General features: G+C 41.9%; 1 protein-coding gene across 1 annotated transcript in view; it reads right to left on the reverse strand.

The window, feature by feature from the left end:
• Positions 1–20510, reverse strand: part of GK5 (glycerol kinase 5) — an 88779-nt gene that overhangs the window by 64304 nt on the left and 3965 nt on the right. The window contains exons 2-3 of the mRNA XM_024211040.3: positions 16504–16597; positions 14795–14870 (exon numbers count right to left, since the gene is read on the reverse strand). Coding sequence (XP_024066808.2) covers positions 14795–14870; positions 16504–16597 — 170 coding nt within the window. The remainder of the gene's footprint in view (positions 1–14794; positions 14871–16503; positions 16598–20510) is intronic.

A 20510-nucleotide genomic window follows, 5' to 3' on the forward strand; every position in this document is an offset into this window, starting at 1 on the left:
AAATTAATGGGGTAGTGTGGCCGCACACCACCGAATTAATGTGGTTAAAAACCGAATTAATGTGCTTAGTGTGGCCGCGCACAATCGAATTTATACAACCTGTTTCCCAAATTCGAATTATCTAAATTCGGATTAATCCCGTAGTGTAGACATACCCTCAGTTAGGTGTGTCCCTGATTGTGGATGGCTGTGTAAGTGCAGTATCTGCCAGAGGTTTGTAGCTTCACATCAGTATCACAGTGTGAGAGGCAACCCAAGTTGGTGGGTTTGGAGAGCTCAGCAGTCCCCCAGTCCAGTCTCACCCCAGGGACCCTGTCACACACTGTTATTGTGAACTTTTTAATACACAGGTAACAATTTTCAAAAATAGGAGCCTGAAGTTAGGCTCATAAGCCTACATTTAGACAGCTACAGATGATTTTTTCAAAAGCACCTAAGTGACTTAGGAGCAGATGTCTTATTGGCTTCAAACTGGTGGAGAACAGTCTGGTCAAAGTATTTCCACTTTTTAATTTGTGGAAGTTCAATATATCAGAAAGTGGTTTTGGTTGTATATACAGTATGAGCTATTTGCTTATCAACTTTGTGTTTCAGTTTGTGTTCTTCTCACAGTAAGGATGTTAATGAGGCTCTGGATTTGTCTTTTTCAACACAGATGAGCATTTTAAGTTAAACGTCCTAGTACAAAAAGTTTGTATGTAAAATCTGATATTCTACTAACAATTAGGAAACTAATTAAAGAAACAAGTACTAAACATCCAGTTCAGCAACTTAAGACTATGGGAAGAGAGAGTAAAAAACTAGCAACATCTAAATAAAAACGTCGTGATTTTTTAAATTTAAAAATTAGTTTTTATCCACCTTAATTGCACCCACGTTATAGCAAACCTCCAATATCTGGCCTTCAGCCTGGAGAAAGTGAGGTGAGTTTTATCATCAGGAAAACAAAAACAGGAAATAAATGTAATTATTTTTTCCATTTCCCTGATGTGAGCAATGTAATAAAGGAAAATAGGAGGCTTTAACACATATAAGTTTGGATGCATAATGTAATAAAAATCTCATTCTAGGGGCAAGTTAGTGATAAAAAGTGTCGTTTGATTCATAAAAATCTACAGAATCATCGTTTCAATGTTGTCACCCTTTGGGGCATGGCAGGGGGATTCACTGCCCCTCCTCCCCAGTTCCCAGTTCCAGGTCCTCTGGTTGATGGAAATTGTGATAATAAATAATATTGTCAGAAAAGGGTTGAGTGGGTATCACTCAAAAGCCCTTTCTCCCATGAACACAAGGATACTAAATATGATAAACCTAGAGCAATTATGTAGATATATAATTAAGAAAATGTTTTTTCTCTTTTAAATTATACTTTGAACACAGGCATGCCAAACATGCAGCCCTCACAAATTAAATTGTGACTCTTGATTGATAGTACTGTGTTATCAATTAATGCTCAGAACATGATACCTGATTAATTTTTGTAATGTTACGAAATACCACAAATGGTCCTTATTTGACCTAGATAGTCAAGTAAGAACAGTGTAATGCATATGAGAGACATGACTTCTTCTCTGGACCTGCCACTCAGTAGCCGTCATCCAAATATGGGAACATATGGATTCCCTTCTTCCTGAGATACATCACCACCATGACCATACATTTGGTAAAAACCCAGGGGGCAGAAGACAGACAAAGGAAGGACCATGTACTGAAAATGATGGTTTGCTATGATGAGAAGTTGTCTGTGGATCGGGAGAATTGCCACATGGAAATAAGCATCCTGAAGGTCCAGCGCAGAAAAACTGTCATTCTGAGTCAACGTGGGGAGGACAGAGGATAGGGTAACCATTCGGAACCTCATGTATCTGATATATTTGTTGAGACTGTGGAGGTTGAGAATAGATCTTACCTCTCCTTTGTATCTGGTAACCAAAAACTATCGGGAATAAAAACCTTGATCCCAGTACTCCAAAGGAATCTCCTCCACAGCTTCCAAAGCCAGAAGAGGAACAGTATCTCGTGAGAGAGGCCTCTGAAGAACGGTGAGGGGAGTGGGGAGGAGGTGTGAAGAGGAAATGGACAGTATAGCCCGATCCGACAGTGCTTTGGACCCAGCTGTCAGTAGTAACAGAGTCCCAAACATTGAGAAAACAAGCTATCCCCTCCCTGAACTGGAGGAGGGGACGAGGTAATAGAAGTCATGACTGCACATCTGCTCTGGACCAACAAGTCAAAATGAGCACTTGGAGAGTGCCGGGGAGGGTGTGTGGACTGGCCAAACCCAGGACCTGAATGCCTCCACCTCTGGGATCTATGCTCCTTTATATGATTTTCCTACTGTCTCAAGGGAAGATACTGTCCAAAGGGGCGTTGTTATGTGTTACTGTTGTCCGCCGTAATGGCACCTCAGATGTGTATACACCCCCAAGGACAGCAGGGTTGCCCTAAAATCTTTGAAGGAGCACAGAGTTATGTCAGTTTTGTCCAAAAAAAGCATCTGTCCATTGAAGGAAAAATCCTCTATTGCCTGCTGTACATTGGGAGCCATGCCTGAACTTTGCAGCTAGCACACCTTCCCTTGGTCACTGCCAAGGCATCTGTGACGTCTAGCAGGGACTGTAGTGACATCTTAGCAACCAAGCAGCCCTCTGTAAATAAACTCCCGAAATTCCTCCCTGAAGGTTTCAGGCAGCTGGCAAATTTAGACATGGCTGACAAATTTACTAAGTCATGCTTGGACAGCATGCCCACTGGTTAGCAATCTGCATTTGTAGTCAAGAGGAGGTACAGATTTTTCTACCCTTTAAATCCATCTTGTTGAAGTCCCTGTCCTTAACAGTGGACTTAAACCTACCCTGCTGAGCCCTGTCATTAACTGCAGTTACAACCAGGGAATTAGGGGCCAGGTGGGAGTAAAAACCCTCAAATCCCTGCACCACTACAAAGTAGTGTTTCTCCAATCCCTTTGCAGTAGGTGCTTACTGGTGCTGAGAAGGTCCCTGTTGCTAAGCTCACCACCAGCCTCACTTCAACAGTCTGCAGCATGGGAATATCAGGATGCGGTGCTGATGGATCCAAGGTTTCAGCAGCCTGTCCAGACAGCGGGGCAGTAAATGTCATAGCTCTGGCAAAATCCTGGACCAAGGGAGAGCTTGGCACTTCATCTCTTCAGAGAAATGTCAGCTCCAGAGCACAAAACAGAAGCACTCTGTGAACCCAAAAGCAACCTCAGATCTGACGCGGGCCTCAGTGCTGAAGCAGGCCGCATGGCCTGTTTGAGAAGGTGCTGCTTTAAGCAAAGACCTCTTGCCACTGAAGTCCGTTTTGTGAATGATTTGCAAATCAAACACTGCTCCTTGATGTGGGGTTCGCCTGAGCAAAGCAAGCACCTCATGTAGGGATCATTATTTAGGATCACTCCCCCACACAACAGGCAATGTTTGAATCCTGGTAAGGGCATCTGTGACAGATTTATGTTACCAATCTGCCTAAGGCGTCAGGTGATAAGGTTGAGGCCGCAGGATCGTTAGTGGAGGAGATGGAGGAGCACACCAAGTGACTAAATTTTAAAGCTTTATTACTAAAATAATAAAATAACAGCGGAGAGTGCTGGGGGTTCCCCATCTCACTCAGGAGAAGGAAGAAAGTGTTAGTGCCCCAAGCCCTAACCCACTTTCATGCTCACACACGCACTACCCAGGGCTGGCCAAGCCTGAGTGTAAGGTACGAAGAAGGGGGGAAGAGGTGGACTGGAGTTCTGTCCTGTGCACAGGTCGCCCGGGATCCGCTGTTGATCTCCGATTTGCTTTGGCTCTCAGGAGGGTTTTAAGTCCTGGGGTCTTTTGGGGGCATTTCGTTCAGGGACCTGTGTCCCCCGTGCTCCTTGTACCAGTCCAAACCAGCTTTCTGTGGCCTCCTCAGCGTTCCCAAAACACACTGGCTTCAGGGACGTGAGACGGTTGTTTTTCCCCTCGCTGGCCTTCACCGTCTCGAGCGCCACAACCTTGGACTGGAGCCCACATCTTATCTTCGGACTGAGCTGAGAACTGAGGCGTTGAGTTAACCCGTTCTCTTCTCCTTTCCTCCCCCTTCGGCCTCTCGCAACCTGCAAAGGAATCTTCCACTCCACACTCACACCTTTAACCCTTCCCAAAATGCCTTGCAATGCTTGCAACAGCGTTAGCAACATACAATGCTGATCTGCCTCCCCAAGGGACCCCCCGAGGGAGGGGAACACTGGGTTGTGACACATCACCAGGGAAAAACTTGACTAAATCTGAGAAACAGTAGCACTATGGTACTAACTGTATACAACTAGCATAAGTCACTAAAAGGGATAGAGGAATTGTGAGGTTAAGAACCACACAGAGCTCTGACACCAGCCACAGGTGGAAAGAAGAAATTTAGGGGAGTTGGGCCAGCACCACCTCATATAACCAGGGGAGGGGCTATGGCCATGAGGTGCAAGTGCCGCCCCTTTACAGATAAAGTAGAACCTCAGAGTTACAGGCACCTTGGGAATGGAGGTTGTTCATAACTCTGAAATGTTCGTCTTCACCTCCTACCTGTAAGTGGCTGTCCCACAAGTGGGGGAGGGGACAGGCAGCTGGTTCTAGCCCCTGGCTGGAAGGATGATGAGTGAGGCACCCTGGAGCACCTCAGCATCAGCGAGTGCGCAGTGCAGGCTGTGGCCCTTTAAAACTGAGCTGCTCCTCCAGAGCGAAGCGTGCCACCAGCAGCTCACGCTCCAGGCCAGGCTTTGGGTGCAAGAGCAGCAGCTCCAACCCCAGTGCCAGCAGCTTCCTTGCAGCATCAGCAGCTCGGGCTGCAGCAGCTTCTTTCCCGGACTCAGACTGAGCTTGCAACCTTGTCCCATTCCCGGCCAAAGAGAGGAAAGGGAGTGAAAACAGCACATGCAGCTTAGAGGAAAGCAGTGCGCAGACCCCAGTGCTGCTCCTGCTCTGTTTGCTCATGCTGCCTTAAGCTGGCAGCGGGGGCTCATAGCTGTGCCTGCGAAGCTCAGTGTCTTTATCTCCTAGCTGTAAGTGGCTGCCCCACACATGGAGGTAGGGACATGGGGCCCAGATGTGCCTACCTTTACGATGCAATATAGGCACAGTACAGTACTTGCCTTTTTTTTTTTTTTTTTTTTGTCTCTGCTGCTGCCTGATTGCTTACTTCCAGTTCCACATGGTGTCCGGTTGACCAGTCAGTCCATAACTCTGGTGTTTGTATCTTTGAGGTTCTACTCTACTGCTAGGCAAAATTCTTCAGCTCTGGTGGCTGGTGCATACACACCTAAGTGGAATACATGGCTGCATCTACTCAAAGAAGAGCTTAAAGCAATGCTGTGATGATTATTGTAGTTCCGAAGGCCAAGAATATTTTTTATTCTGTTATAGCCAAACAGATATTTTAGCCAAAGAGCTATAGGAACTGAATCATGAATAGTTTTCTGAAAACATCTGTTCAATGTGCAATGGCAGTTAAAAAAGCTAACAGAATGTTAGAAACCATTATGAAAGGAGTAGATAATAAGATAGAAAATAGCATAATGCCACTATGTAAATCCATGATATGCCCACACAGTATATGAATACTGTGTGCTGGTCTGGTCACCCCATCTCAAAAAAGATATACAGTATTAGAATGGAAATGATATAAAAAAGAGAAACAAAAATGATCAGGGGCATGGAACAGCTTCCATATGAAAAGAGATTACAAGGACTGGGACTGTTTAGCTTAGAAAAGAAAGGACAAGCGGGGATATGAAAGGGGTCTATAAAATCCTGAATTGTGTGGCGAATGTGAATAAGGAAATGTTATTTGCCCCTTCATATAACATATGAATTAGGGGTCACCTGATGAAATTAATAGGCAGCAGGTTTTAAACAAACATAAGGAAGTACTTCTTCAGATAGTGCACAGTCACCCTGTGGAACCTATTGCCAGGGAATTCTGTGAAGGCCAAAAGAGTAACTGGGTTAAAAAAAGAATTAGATAAGTTCATGAAAGGCACGTCCATCAATGGATATTAGCCAAGATGGTCAGGGATGCAACCCCATGCTCTGGGACTGGACAACAGAAAATGGATCACTTGATAATTGTCCCATTCTGTTCATTCTCTCTGAAGCATCTGCCACTGGCCACTGTCAGAAAACAGGACACTGAGCTAGATGGACCATTGGTCTGACCCACTATGGCCATTGTGTAATCCCTTCTCTCAATCTGGGATTCAAGCAATCATTTGACACCAAGCATTTTACAAGTAGGTAATTTCTCTCCCCTTTCTAAAAGATTAAGAGTAGCACAGAACAACATATACTGACTTATAACATTGAAGTATAAAAAGAATTGTTAATGGTAATATTGAGACCTTTGATAGCAATATTTTTAATGATTTGTAATTGTGTATAGTGAATGAGTACAGATGAGGTAATACTTAGGCCAAGGTTTTGCTGGAATAAGTGTGGTTTTGCCAATTCTTCTTTTACACAGAATTGCTCATTTCCTTAAAATGTTATTGCTGACAGAACAAAGGTAACATGCTGGAAGGTGTAAATAAGAGACACAAATGTGTAATGATAAATAAACCCTCCCTTTCTGGGGAAGACACAAAACAACATGAACCACTGTGACAGAATGTACTGCTGTGTCCACACCCTACACATTGTTGTAATAATCTTTGTACAAAATATGCCTTGTGAGGCATCATCTGAAAACTCAATTTTTGGCCAATATTGTCCTGATAAAATGTGTGTGACAACATTGTATATGAAGTTATATTTCCCTATATAATGTTAATAACACATGTTCCAAACTACAGCAGAAGTTGGCTAACAGATCTGTCTCAAACAAAGGAATGTGTGCTCTGCTTAATTTGCATTTAAACAGTAAGCAGAGTTATCAAGCAGGAAGGGAAACAAAAGAAGCTCCAACAGGTGAGGGAAAGCAGCAGGGAACATCCTTTCCTACAGACTCTGTCTCCTGAATCTCAGCTAGAAATGGTTTCCAAGGGAGGGACTGACACTATAAAAAGGGAGACAAAGATCCAAGGCACCCCTCTTTTCTCTCTCTCTGTCCGTCGATTCACTGCACCAGAAGGGACAAAAGGAAGCAGCAACTGAACTGGAGAAGGAGTCCTGACCTAAGAAATGTGGTCAATAAGGCTGCTGAGAGCATATGGTGAAAAACACTTTCAATTTAACAGTTTGTTAAGTTAGGGACCAACTGCATTTTATCTTTATTTTTCTTGTAACCATTTCTGACTTTTATGCCTGGCTTAAAATCTCTCTCTTTGTAATTAATAAAAACTTATTTTATTGTTTTATCTAATCCAGTATGTTTAAATTGAAGTGTCTGGGAAACTCCATTTGTGGTGGAAAGTTATGTGCATATTATTTCTATTAAAGCATTAACTGACTTTATATACATTTGTATTGTCCAGGAGAAGGCAGGGCAGTACAGGACAAACATTTCTGGGGGGAAATCTAGGACCAAGGTTGTTGTGGAATCACCCTGCAATATAATTAAGGCTGGTAAGAGCCAAGGTGTGGCTAGCTGGCTGCAGCACACACACAGACATAGCTAAGAGTGTCTTGTATGCTGGAGGCTGTTTGTGAGCAATCCAAATGGGAGGCTACAGCAACAAAGCATTGTAAAGGGCATCCCAGGTTAGAGGGCAGGGGTGACACACCTACGCATGAGTCAGGATTGTACCCTGGGTATGTCACACCCAGAAATTGCAAAAACAGCTGGAAAAATACAGAAGTTGGGTAACTGAAGCTTGTGTATACATAATTGTTACCTAGCAGCTCTGTGTTCTTGGAGAACCAGGGCGCAGTACCCAGCCTGTCTGACTCACAAAAGACCTCCCCCCTCTCCCGCCAGCTTCTGCTTGAACAAAAACTGATCAAAAGAAAGACTTACAAAAAGCAATGAAAAGGCAGGGAGAGACACACCTAAACCCCTGGGATAAGAATGACAGGATTAAGGAAACTCCCCTAGCCTCATTTGCATCGAAGATGGGACAAGGAGGCATCTCCATTAGCATACAGAATGGAGAACAGAGATTCCAAGGAAAGAACCACAGAGAACTCATAGACTTACAGACCTTAAGGTCAGAAGGGACCATTACGATCTTCTAGTCTGACCTCCTGCACAACGCAGGCCACAGAATCTCACCCACCCACTCCTGTAACAAACCCCTGACCTATGTCTGAGCTATTGAAGTCCTCAACTTGTGGTTTAAAAACTTCAAGGTGCAGAGAATCCTCCAGCAAGTGACCCGTGCCCCATGCTGCAGAGGAAGGCGAAAAACCGGTCCCCCAGGGCCTCTGCCAATCTGCCCTGAAGGAAAATTCCTTCCTGACCCCAAATATGGCGATCAGCTAAACCCTGAGCATGTGGGCAAGACTCACCAGCCAGACACCCAAGAAAGAATTCTCTGTAGTAACTCAGATCCCACCCTATCTAATGTCCCATCACAGGCCATTGGGCATATCTACTGCTAATAGTCAAAGATCAATTAATTGCCAAAATTAGGCTATCCCATCATACCATTCCTTCCATAAACTTATCAAGCTTAGTCTTGAAGCCAGATATGTCTTTTGCCTCCACTGCTCTTCTTGGAAGGCTATTCCAGAACTTCACTCCTCTGATGGTTAGAAACCTTCGTCTAATTTCAAGTCTAAACTTCCTGATGGCCAGTTTATATCCATTTGTTCTTGTGTCCACATTGGTACTGAGCTTAAATAATTCCTCTCCCTGCCTGATATTTATCCCTCTGATATATTTATAGATAGCAATCATATCTCCCCTCAGCCTTCTTTTGGTTAGGCTAAACAAGCCAAGCTCTTTGAGTCTCCTTTCATAAGACAAGTTTTCCATTCCTCGGATCATCCTAGTAGCCCTTCTCTGTACCTGTTCCAGTTTGAATTCATCCTTCTTAAACACGGGAGACCAGAACTGCACACAATATTCCAGATGAGGTCTCACCAGTGCCTTGTATAACGGTACTAACACCTCCTTATCTCTTCTGATGCATCCCAAGACCACATTAGCTTTTTTCACAGCCATATCACATTGGCGGCTCATAGTCATCAGGTGATCAACCAATACTCCTAGGTCCTTCTCCTCTGTTACTTCCAAGTGATGCGTTCCCAGTTTATAACAAAAATTCTTGTTATTAATCCCTAAATGCATGACCTTGCACTTTTCACTATTATATTTCATCCTATTACCATTACTCCAGTTTACAAGGTCATCCAGATCTTCCTGTAGGGTATCCCGGTCCCTCTCTGTATTGGCAATACCTCCCCGCTTTGTGTCATCCGCAAACTTTATTAGCACATTCCCACTTTTTGTGCCAAGGTCAGTAATAAAAAGATTAAATAAGATTGGTCCCAAAACCGATCCCTGAGGAAGTCCACTAGTAACCTCCTTCCAGCCTGACAGTTCACCGCTGTCGTCTCCCCTTTAACCAGTTCCTTATCCACCTTTCAATTTTCATATTGATCCCCATCTTTTCCAATTTAGCTAATAATTCCCCACGTGGAACCGTATCAAATGCCTTACTGAAATCGAGATAAATTAGATCCACTGCGTTTCCTTTGTCTAAAAAAATGTTACCTTCTCAAAGAAGGAGATCAGGTTGGTTTGGCATGATCTACCTTTTGTAAAACCATGTTTTATTTTGTCCCAATTACCATTGACCTCAATGTCCTTAACTACTTTCTCCTTCAAATTTTTTCCAAGACCTTGCATACTACAGATGTCAAACTAACCCGTAAAAGATTAAGCCCTGAGTCCATAGAGAAAGGGTGTTTGCTCAGAGCCCACAGAGAAATAGATCCCAAAGCCCACAGAAGAGTAAAGTTAGGTGCCTTTCGCCTGGAGCCCTATGAACTGACAAAGGGTGGAGGTGCCTAAATTAAGAGGGTTATGCCTTGAGCCCTAGGAACTGGGTAAAGGTGGGTGCCCCTAGAGTGTGTAAGTAACAGAGAATTGTGCAGGTAACAATTAGGCCAACCAGTAATGTACAGAAAGTTTTCAGCAAAGGAGCACTCTTTAACACACACATGGGATGGCCCCTGCTTTATTGTGAATCGAGCCAGCCCCGGTGTTTATCAGGTAGAAATCCTGAATGGAAAAAATGGGAAACCCTGGCGGAAATGGTTTCATTCCTCACAGCTCGAAGAGTGGAAGGGTAAACCACCTAACCCATAAGGAATAGCATAACTGTCTTCTCCATCCTGCCAGCCACCCTTGTTGGTTAGCAAGGAGGAACGGCTTGGGGCCGTTGAAAAATATGTGTTGGGCGGGCTTGTCAGTGCCTACCCCGATGTTGAGGCAGGAAAAGGTCAGAGAAGCCCTCGACTTATTATGGCCACCCTCATGTAGGTCACTGCTTCATGTTCACCCTGCAATATTGGTCTCAGACTCTCCCAGTATATACGGGGGGAGTGTGGGAGTTTGTTCTCTCTTCTCTGCCCCCTCACAGGTCCCAAACATGAGCCATGACATCCCACCGTTGCACCAGCACTCTGCTGTTCATAAGTGTCTGGAGTCTGATGCTGTCCAGGCTCTATGCTGAACCTGTGATCCCTCTGAACCTCTGGAGGTGCATGCCAGCTGGAGCCCAGGAAGTAAAATTGCTGTGCCACATGCATGGACTCTATGGCAATGGAAGCAACCCCCTGGCCCTGCAGCATCGCTACCAGTTCTACGCTGCCGGCAACTCCTCGGGTTGCCCCTGGGAAAGCGTTGCCAATTGCACGCAGAGTGCCACCGGAGAGTCACTCAAGTTTTGTTATGAAACTAAGACCACACCAGACTCTGTTCCATTCTTCTGTAAGCCGTTGTGGTCTCGAAAGGGACGTACACCATCAAACGCAACCAATGATAGCCTCCCGGGTGGTGGAAGATGCAGGATAGTCCTGGTTTCCTTCGCTGTTTGGGAGCAACCATTCCCCTACATGTCATCATTGTCGTCAGAACCCAGACACCTCCGTTACCCGGAGATGAACTGCAGCTATCTCTGATCACGCCAGCAAGCAAGAATATCACATGGTTCCTCGTAAACTGGGAACCGCTGAACTGGACTTTAGCTGGACATGACTTGATTCAACAAGATCCCCCAGACTGGGTAGTTCCATTAAAGGGCACACATTGTGACAAGCTCGTGCCAACAATTTGGTTTAAATTCTATGGGGACATTGCCATTTCGGAGGGATTCCATGAGCCCGGATTGTACAGAATGGAATTGGGCCAACAACAAAAAACAGCTTTAAATTTTGACCCTCTGATTACAAACCTCACTCCCCTCCACATTTAAGAGCCCCAATTTCAGGACCCCATGTGTTAAAATTGGATCAACAAAAACATTTGGTTCTTCAACCTCAGACTTCTCTGAAGGAAGTTCAAATCCAGTTAAAAGGCATGAATATCTCTCACATAACACCTGTATGCACTCCCTTGATTGGAACTAGCCATAAGGGTTGGGATGAATGGGTAAGAATGTGGCATGGGGCTCACCATGTAAATAGCGTAAAAAGGGAATTAAATGATTGGATTGCACCTGTAGGAACAGGAATCTCTTTAGTTGATGCCGCAAACATAGAAGTTCTGGCTAATGAACTATCATATGCCACCAAAAATATAGGAAAGATGGTAACGCCATTAACAGTATCTTTGAAACAGTTAAGTGAGGAACAGCAGTTAATAAGCAAGGTATTTCTTGGGTGAGAAAGACTCATAGAAAAAGATGAAGAGTTAATGTCTGGTGTACAGTCCCTCCAGAATAATGTCTCAGCGTGTGAGCAAGGTCAGGCTCTCACCCAGAACATAACCATGGGAATGATTCGGCAAGCCATAGCAGGACAAATTCCCATGGAGGCAATCAACTTGATTCAGCCCCATGTAACAGAGGAAGAATTAGTCCTCCGGCCCTGGTGGAGACTAGTTAATGCTTCGTACAATCACCATCAGCAAAGCTTGCAGTTATTCCTAATAACTGTGGCAGGCAAAGAAATTTGAGTAATCCACCCAGTAGTCCCACTGGGACTACAGATTCATGATAACTCAGTAATGTACTCCAGAGATCCTAACACTTGGGCCTGGCAGAAAGATAATGTGTGGAACACAGTAAATGTAAAGGGGTGTAGGAGAAAAGAAGTTTTGGGCTATATCTGTGAAGACCAAGCATTGGAGGAACATGATGAATGCTTCTTCCCACAACCTGGGAATAAGTCTCACTGTTCCTTCAATGTTATCCAGGAAAAGGGGTCTGTTTTAATCTATGTTGGTAAAGCATGTGTGTGTAAGAACTGTGTGGGAAGCACTGCATGATGGGGGAATCTCTGCTCCAGATGTTAATGAACCCACACCGGCACACACCCAGCTCAGTAGTTATCAGACCAATTCTAGTAATAAATCCTTTATTGGTATCCAAAATAGTGAAGCTCCCTAACTGCATTGTGAGCTCCCTCCAAGGAACACCACCCAAAGTCAGGAATGATAGCTCCCATGGTCTGAACAAAACAACTTTGGTATACTTCCTTGTTTACACATAAACAAATCTAGTGTTCTCCCTTGAACCACTGTTGTTTCTCTACAAAAACTCCTATCCATGCTCAAGTAAGTGTTCTGATGCCTGGATCCAAAATCTGCATCAGTTCCATTGGGACTTCATCTTCTCCTGACTGATCATGCTGGGGGCTCTGCTTGTCTCCAGCACTCCGGACCCTCAGCTACCACCACTACCTGGGACCCCCGATCGATTCAAGCTTCATGGAGTGGTGAGAACCCAGCTCATTCTCTCTCTCTAGGTATAGCCTTCTGACCCTGACTTGTGTGATCAGCTATAGTTTTGTAAACCTGATTTTTATAATCAAATTTAAGTTAGATTTAATATTATAACTGTTTTGTTTGTTTGGCTCCCCTATGTTTATTACCTGGCAATAAATAACTTTCATGATTAAGCTGGTTGCTTCTCTCCCCCGGCCCGCCCGCCTTCATGGGGTTTTTTGGTTTCCTCATTTGCTCTGCAGCAAGGCTCCTCGAACCTAAGCTAAAAGATCCCTGCAGCGCCCAAAAATCCTGTGGGGTTTGCTCATCAAGTGGGTTACTACTATAACAATTGTAACGTGAAAGTGGGAATAGAGATGTACTGAACCTGGGACATATGAGGGTGGCAGCTTGGAAGTGCTGCTCGACCCAGTCTGCTGAGTCCAGGGGCATATGAGGGTGGCAGACTGAAAGTGCTGCTCAACCTAGCCTGCTCAGGCGTGCTCTATGCCAGTGCGTTGCCCATGGCATATGAGGGTGACAGCTTGGAAGTGCTGCTCAACCAAGCCTACTGAGTCCAGGGACATATAAGGGGTCAGCTTGAGAGTGCTGATTAACCCAGTCCTCTCAGACACGCTCTGTGTGTGTGAGTGTGTGCGTCTGATTCTGGGGCTGGAAGAACCCAGCCCTGGGGAACCTAGGTCCTGCAGGACAGCTCCATTGGAAGGGAACTTGCAGCAGGGAGAAGTAGAGCTCCGTATGAGAACACAAGTGACACAAGCAATACATTGATAGAAGTACAGAACACCCCCTATCCCAGAAGAGTAACCCTAATAAATGAGCATACCCCAAAGTAACGGGCAAAGCTAGTAACAGTAACGTATGGGTTACCTAAAATCAAAAAGGTTGATATCTTAAAAGCCGATTGGATAAAGATTAAGTCATCTGTAATGCAGAACTGTATAAAAGAACATGGTCTCAAACTGGAGAAACACTGGAGTAGAAACTGAAGAATGGGACTGAAGGACCAGACTAAGATCAGAGAAGGCGAGGACTACCATGGAAGGTGGAAGAACTTCCCAGGGCCCCAAAATGTGGTCATTTGGGCCCATCTACCAATTCTGTCTCATCTGTTGTTATTTGTCTGGCATAAATGTATGTCCAGACACTATAAAGTGACAGGTTTCAGAGTGGTAGCCGTGTTAGTCTGTGTCAGCAAAAAGAACGAGGGGTACTTGTGGCACCTTAGAGACTAACAAATTTATTTGAGCATAAGCTTTCGTGGGCTAAAGCCCACTTCATCAGATGCATGCCTCTGAAAGCTTATGCTCAAATAAATTTGTTAGTCTCTAAGGTGCCACAAGTACTCCTCGTTCTTTTTTTTTATAAAGTGACAATCATTCTGTCTGAAATGATTAAACCTAAATTGGATGCACTTGTGACTCAGTGTCTCAACTTTTACCCCTAACATCTCCAATAGCGATATCTATGCCTGGATTGTGCAGCAATAGTTTTTTTGTTTTGTTTTTGTTTTTGTTAAGGAGTTACCCCCTCACCAAACACAATTTCTGAAGTGTGATTTTTCCTGTTCTGTTTTCCACAATTAAAGAAGGTCACACCTTATTCACTTGGCTCTTCATGACATACTAGATGCATCCATAGTTCTTTCACATACTCTGTGCTCTAACTCTCTGGAAGAACTGGGTAACAGTCAGGAACACTACCTACAGAAAGTGAATCAGAGTATATGCACTACACAAACAACTGAAACATCAAGCTGTATGCCTAAACTGAGTAACTGCATGATTTTATTGCTGTAACTTTTGTCCTTCCCTCACCTCACCTCCCTTTCTACTATAGGTTATCTTCACTCTCCGTGCTCATGTAAAGTTAGATTGTAAGCTCTTTACAGAACAAATAAAAAAAAGCTAATGTGCTTAAATTTATAGGGCAAACCAATACACTTTTGCAATGTGCATTCATTTTAACCTGCACACACTGTACATACTTGTTCCATGTAATGAAAGTTCCTCTCTGTGTTGAGATGCCAAGACCAGCAATTTGATTCATTTGTAGTCCTGCAGCTAAAAGTAAAAATATATTTTAAAAGTTGAGAAATCACTTTTATGCGAATATTATAACACAACATAAATATACACCTTATGGAAAGTTAGGAAATTATTCAACAAATGTAATAAATACTGATTTTTACTCATTGGACAGCTAAACAAGTGACATAACTGCTGAAATAACCAAGTACACAGCACAGATCAGCAGAGCTAGACCAATTTGTTCCAAAATAGTTGGACACATAATCCTGGATTTTACAAAAGCAACGTCTGCACATTGGCCCTTTCATTGCCTATATTTTTATTAGGCAATCCCTGTAGGCCTATTCAGGAAGCATCAAGAGGGGAAGATAACTACTGTGCCCCCATGGCAGAAGTAATGAGACTTTCAATAGGGATGTTCTAGATACCTTTGGGAGCATAACATAGGCTAGATGAAAGGCAAGAAAGTCCTATAAATAAACAAAATCACTTTTGTGTTGCATGGACAATGGAGAGGCTTCACCCTGATAATGTAGGTCTTATTGATATTATTAGTTTGTGGAAGCACTCATACAGACAAAGTATCCCTACCCCATGGAGCTCACAAATCTAAGAAAAAAATAATTTGTGATCTCTGACCTACTGAAAGGGACGTCATATAATCATTCAAACTCAAGAAGCCAGGACTCTTTAAATGAATATTTCTAGAATTAAAAGCAAACACACTAAATGTGGTCTAAAATTTATATTTTGTAAATGAATGCTTTTATAAAATCTTCTAGAAATAAGGTAATTGTGGAGACATTTCTTTCTAAATTAAAGTGAAAACAGCTGTTTTAAACAAACTTTTCCTCAGAGTTTAAACCCAAACACTGCAACTTTAATAACCTGAACATGCAGCTGACTCACTGATTTTCATTATTTATGCTGAGAAAAAAAATCAAAATACAGAAAGTGAACAAAAAGCATGACTAGCAACATGCAAACTGGATTTTAATATAGGTATTAGTAATGTAAGAAGTGTCTGTGTTCACTATATATGATTTTTAAGCTGACAATGTCCCTTTACATTTAAAAAAAAAATTAAATTGTAGAATTTCATATTTGCTGAGTGACTTACTAATTTTGTTATGACACCTTTTGCGTAATAACAAAGATTTTTTATTTTAAGTTCAAAATTAGTGTTCCAGAAATTATACAAATGTTTAAGGACTAAATTTGGTCTTCACATACCCTGAAGGGAGCTTTGGTTGATTTCAAAGGGACCTGCATGCAAGATGTCCAAAGGCTGAATTTCGCCAAAAAGATGTGTTAAGAAATCCCATTTAAACTGAAGGACTATACACAGTGAACCAAAATTAGTACTAATTTGAGATTTTTGTTGCTCTCTGGTAAGTTATTACTGAAAGCTTCATTAAAATAACTAAATAAGCCCCAATCCTGTAAACACATGCTAATGTGAAAATTTTCATGTATTAAGTTATTTAGATGCATAAGGATTTACAGGATTAGGTCGTTAGACAGTTCTTAAGGTATTTTGTAGTTTCCTATTCAGCAATATTAATATGTTTTCAGGAGATGACATGTTGTATAAATACAAAAATAACATAGATTAAATGGTTTTAGTTAACATCAGCTACTATTCTTTGGTTTCATGAATGATTACCTTGTACTGCCTCTTTTATTACATCCATGAACTGAGTCCACAGAACTTCAGGATCTAGTTCAACCCAGCCAAGATGAGGATGAAGTGTTTCTACCTGTTTGCAAGAAGTATAGTATTACTATGAACAATAACAATACTATGAGTGTCAAGGCTCCTGCAGTGTACACAATAGGGACCAGTATACATCCCTACTGTAACTCCACTGGCACACTGGAGGAATATTAGATGGATCTCACCCCTTTACTTTTAAAATGTTCCCTTTAATAAGCCCATAATACAGAAGGCTTCATCCCCAAAGCTTTAACTGGCCTTCCTGCTCACTGAAGTGGAACGAGTAGGCTCATTTCTTGCTAGGAAGGAGAAAATCCTGTCCCGACTGTGTTAATGTTTTCAAAGCAGAAAGAATTCATTTTTGTTGCACTCCAGCAGGAAGGAAATTCTGCTCAGAAAACTGAGGAGGAAGGTATAAAAAGGACTTTAATTGTAGTTTTTAAGTACAGTCTTAAATAAAAAATTTACATTTGTTGCAAGTTTAACAATTTTTTTAAAGCCACACATATTAAAAGGGATTTTTTATTTCTAAACATCTGCTCATTTATTTTATCATAATTATGTTGTTACTTTACAACTCCCATGTAAAATTAGGAAAAGTAGATAAATGCTTTGTATATTCTTTTAGATTTTGTTATCTTGGATCTTCTATTTTTCCCCTGCAAACAACAATAATCCATATTTTAGACTGATTTAAGCCAACAGGCAGGAAATCATATTAAAATCAATTATTTTAATCTTGTTTGATAGTTTTACTTTTTAGTTATTTTCCTAAAGAAAGGTTTATTCTCATTTGTTGGTATACATTGATACTTCTTTTTGCTAACCAGGAGGATATAGTATATCAGTACACATTTATTTAAACAACAATATAGTTTAACATACATCTATTCAGATTCTAAATTTAAAAAAAAAAAAAATTTTTTTGGTTAGAAATTGGTGAATGACCAAATTTGCGAGGCCTTCTACTCAACTTGATGGCATTTCTGTTTGTCTGTAACATGATGACTTCTGAACACCACATCCAATGAAATACATTTCTGGGAATGATCCAGGTCTCCTGTTGATTTTGGGGAAAATCAGAAAACTGGAATGGTGGATGTGTGGATCCTCCCATCTAACAGCTTCAACCACCTTTGTAATCCTCTATATATCAAAGAACTGGTTGACGCCAATTAATGCCTTCCAGTATAACAATACCCCTATCATCTCAGATCATCCTCCCAACAGAGTTTAACAAGTTGACAGTCTGAATGCAGGCTGGTTCCAAGGGGGTGGCGAGCAGGGCAATTGCCCTGTGCACCAACTTCCAGGAGGTGCTGGACCATTTTATTTCCCACCCCCTTGACAACTGTGGGGTAACTGAATACAATTTCTGCCCTGGTCAGCAAATTTGCTACGGCCACTCCTGCCTGAATGACTTATCTCCCAGATAGAAAGAAGAGAAATAATAATGATGGGGGAAAGGGGGCACGCTGAGCCATGGAGGGAGGAAGCATGGGGAAGCTTGGGATGGGGGCCGCACAGAGCCCTTGCATGGGGGGGCGAGAGGGGAGTGGGGGCACATACAAAGCCCCTGGCATGGGGGCAGACAGACCCTGGCATGGGGGAAGGGGGCGCACACAGATCCCCTGGTAGGGCGAGAATGTAGGATCCTGAAATGGGGAAGAAGGGGAAAATGGGGGGTATAAGGGCAAAGGGGAATGAGGGACATATGGGCACACAGCCGCTGGCACAGGAGAAGTGGAGGTAAACAGAACCTCTTTAAAGGTACGGAGTGAGAGGAGATGCACAAGTCCCTGAATTTGAGGGAGATAAAAAATTGGCACCCAGAACTTGTGGGGTGAAACGGAGGAATGCAAGAAGCCCTTGGTGTATGCAATGAGTTTGGCACAAGACTACAAAGTGTGCAACCCCTACTTTACCCAGTGATGACTAATTTTTTCGATGTGATTTGTGTCAAGCTTCATTTGGATAGAAATTGGAATTCACTTAAAATGCACAAAAATAACATTTTTAAACGGTTTCTGTATCTGCAGAAGCTACTGCTGTCAAAAACTTGTTTAGCACTTCAGCAAACTCCGGTTCCTGGTACTTAGCCAGTGACTTCCAACAGTTCAGTGGTTTGCCTTTCTTTAAAACTTCAGTAGCAAACATTTTTTTTTATTCAATTTAAATGATTCTAGAGATTATACTAAATTTAGGCCTTAACAGATTGTCAATGTAAAATTCAAATATAAACAGGTTTATTTTTTAAAAGGAAAATGTATTTTTATCAAAAAATTTGATTTAAATTAAAAAAATCCAATTTTTAAAAAGTCTTTAAATCACTGATTTTTATCTACCCTGTTCATGGCCTAAGAACAAGAAAGATTGTGGGGGTTTGTTTGTTTTTAGTAGACTGACAAGAGAAAAAAAATGCCACATAAAATAAATAAAAATGACAAACCAAAACCTTTACTTACAACACGATGAAAGTAACAAACCTTGAGTCTTATGTCAGTTTTGAATTGTGAACCTTTTCTAAAGGTCTGTATAGCTTAAAAGAAAGACTGCCCAATCACTGAATTCAGAAGCATGGTACCTGCCATATTCTAAAGTGGTCCCTACAGTCTCCACACACCAAGTATGAACCACCTCCACAAGGGACATGACTCCCAGCGCTGGTGCACTGTCTATACTGGCACGTTACATAGCTGAAACTTGCAGCGCTCAGGGGTGTGTTTTTTCAAACCCCTGAGCGAGAAAGTTGTAGCGCTGTAAAGTGTCAGCGTAGACAAGCCCCGAGAAATGTCCATACTGTATTTTCTGCTGTAATGTTCTCCAAAATGAGAAACTTACAACACTGTTTTGAGCTCAGCATTGCATGTTGAGTTGAGTGCTGTTCCAAACTAGCCTACACACCTTCGCTGACGTATCTCAATCCTAACTTAATAAATCAATGTGTATTGATCTTGTACTGGGTTTAGAAAGCAAAAACAACCCATTTTACCAACCTCTGTGGCATTTCTGTCATGTACACAATTGAGTATGAAGATGAAAAAAAATCACCAAACTTATTTGTGAGTCAGTCCCAGTCTGCACTAAAAACAGACATTTTCAAAAATTGCTTCATTCAGCACCATCAAGAGTAGTCTCAAATATTTTTTAAAAAACATTTGAAGATAGTTGTGACCAACCTATAATGACTGGTGCACTCATCTACACTGTTTTCTTAAACCAGCTTTAAAAAAAAAAAAAAAAAAAAAAATACAAAAAACAGGCTTTTTGTAGCATAGATGTGGCCTTAAAACAGGAACTGACAACCCACTAGAGTGCTGCTGAATTATAACCATGGAAAATTAAAAACAAACTTTAGCACACCATTTTCAACTGCAAAACACATGAAAGTGCTTTTATGCTAACTGTTTAACTGAATTACCACCCAACTGTTACTTCATGTATGATGGGTCACAGATGTTTTAACTGCATTAGAATATAGCTACCAGCTCAGCACTTGAGCTGTACTGCAGAGTTCTCTCTAAGGACTAACGAAAGTTATTTTTAGTGGGTATTAGCCAATTTTGTATTAAAGAAAACTACAAAAAACTCTATCAAGAGTTAAACTGAACATTAAATAGCAAATCCAATGTCTATACAAAATTTTAATACTAACCAGTCTAACAAAAAAGCTAACGTAATATACATTTTTCAAATCAAGGACAGATAAAATTATCTCTTCTGTTTCTTTGGAACTTAACACATTTGAAGTTCACCTTACTACTAATTCTATCAGTATATTATTGGTAGAATAAATTAAAAATATAAAAGGCTAAGAGATTCTTGCATCCAAAGTATAGGAATGTTCAAAGGAAACAATAGGTAGTTTTTATGTCTAATGCTGATTTTGAGCCGCTCCTGTGACCAATATAATATTCCATTTAAATACTTATACTGCACCCCAGTCATGTTCATCA

The sequence above is a fragment of the Terrapene carolina genome, unplaced genomic scaffold (assembly GCF_002925995.2).
Source record: "Terrapene carolina triunguis isolate 2854851 unplaced genomic scaffold, T_m_triunguis-2.0 Scaffold88, whole genome shotgun sequence".
NCBI lineage: Eukaryota > Metazoa > Chordata > Testudines > Emydidae > Terrapene > Terrapene triunguis.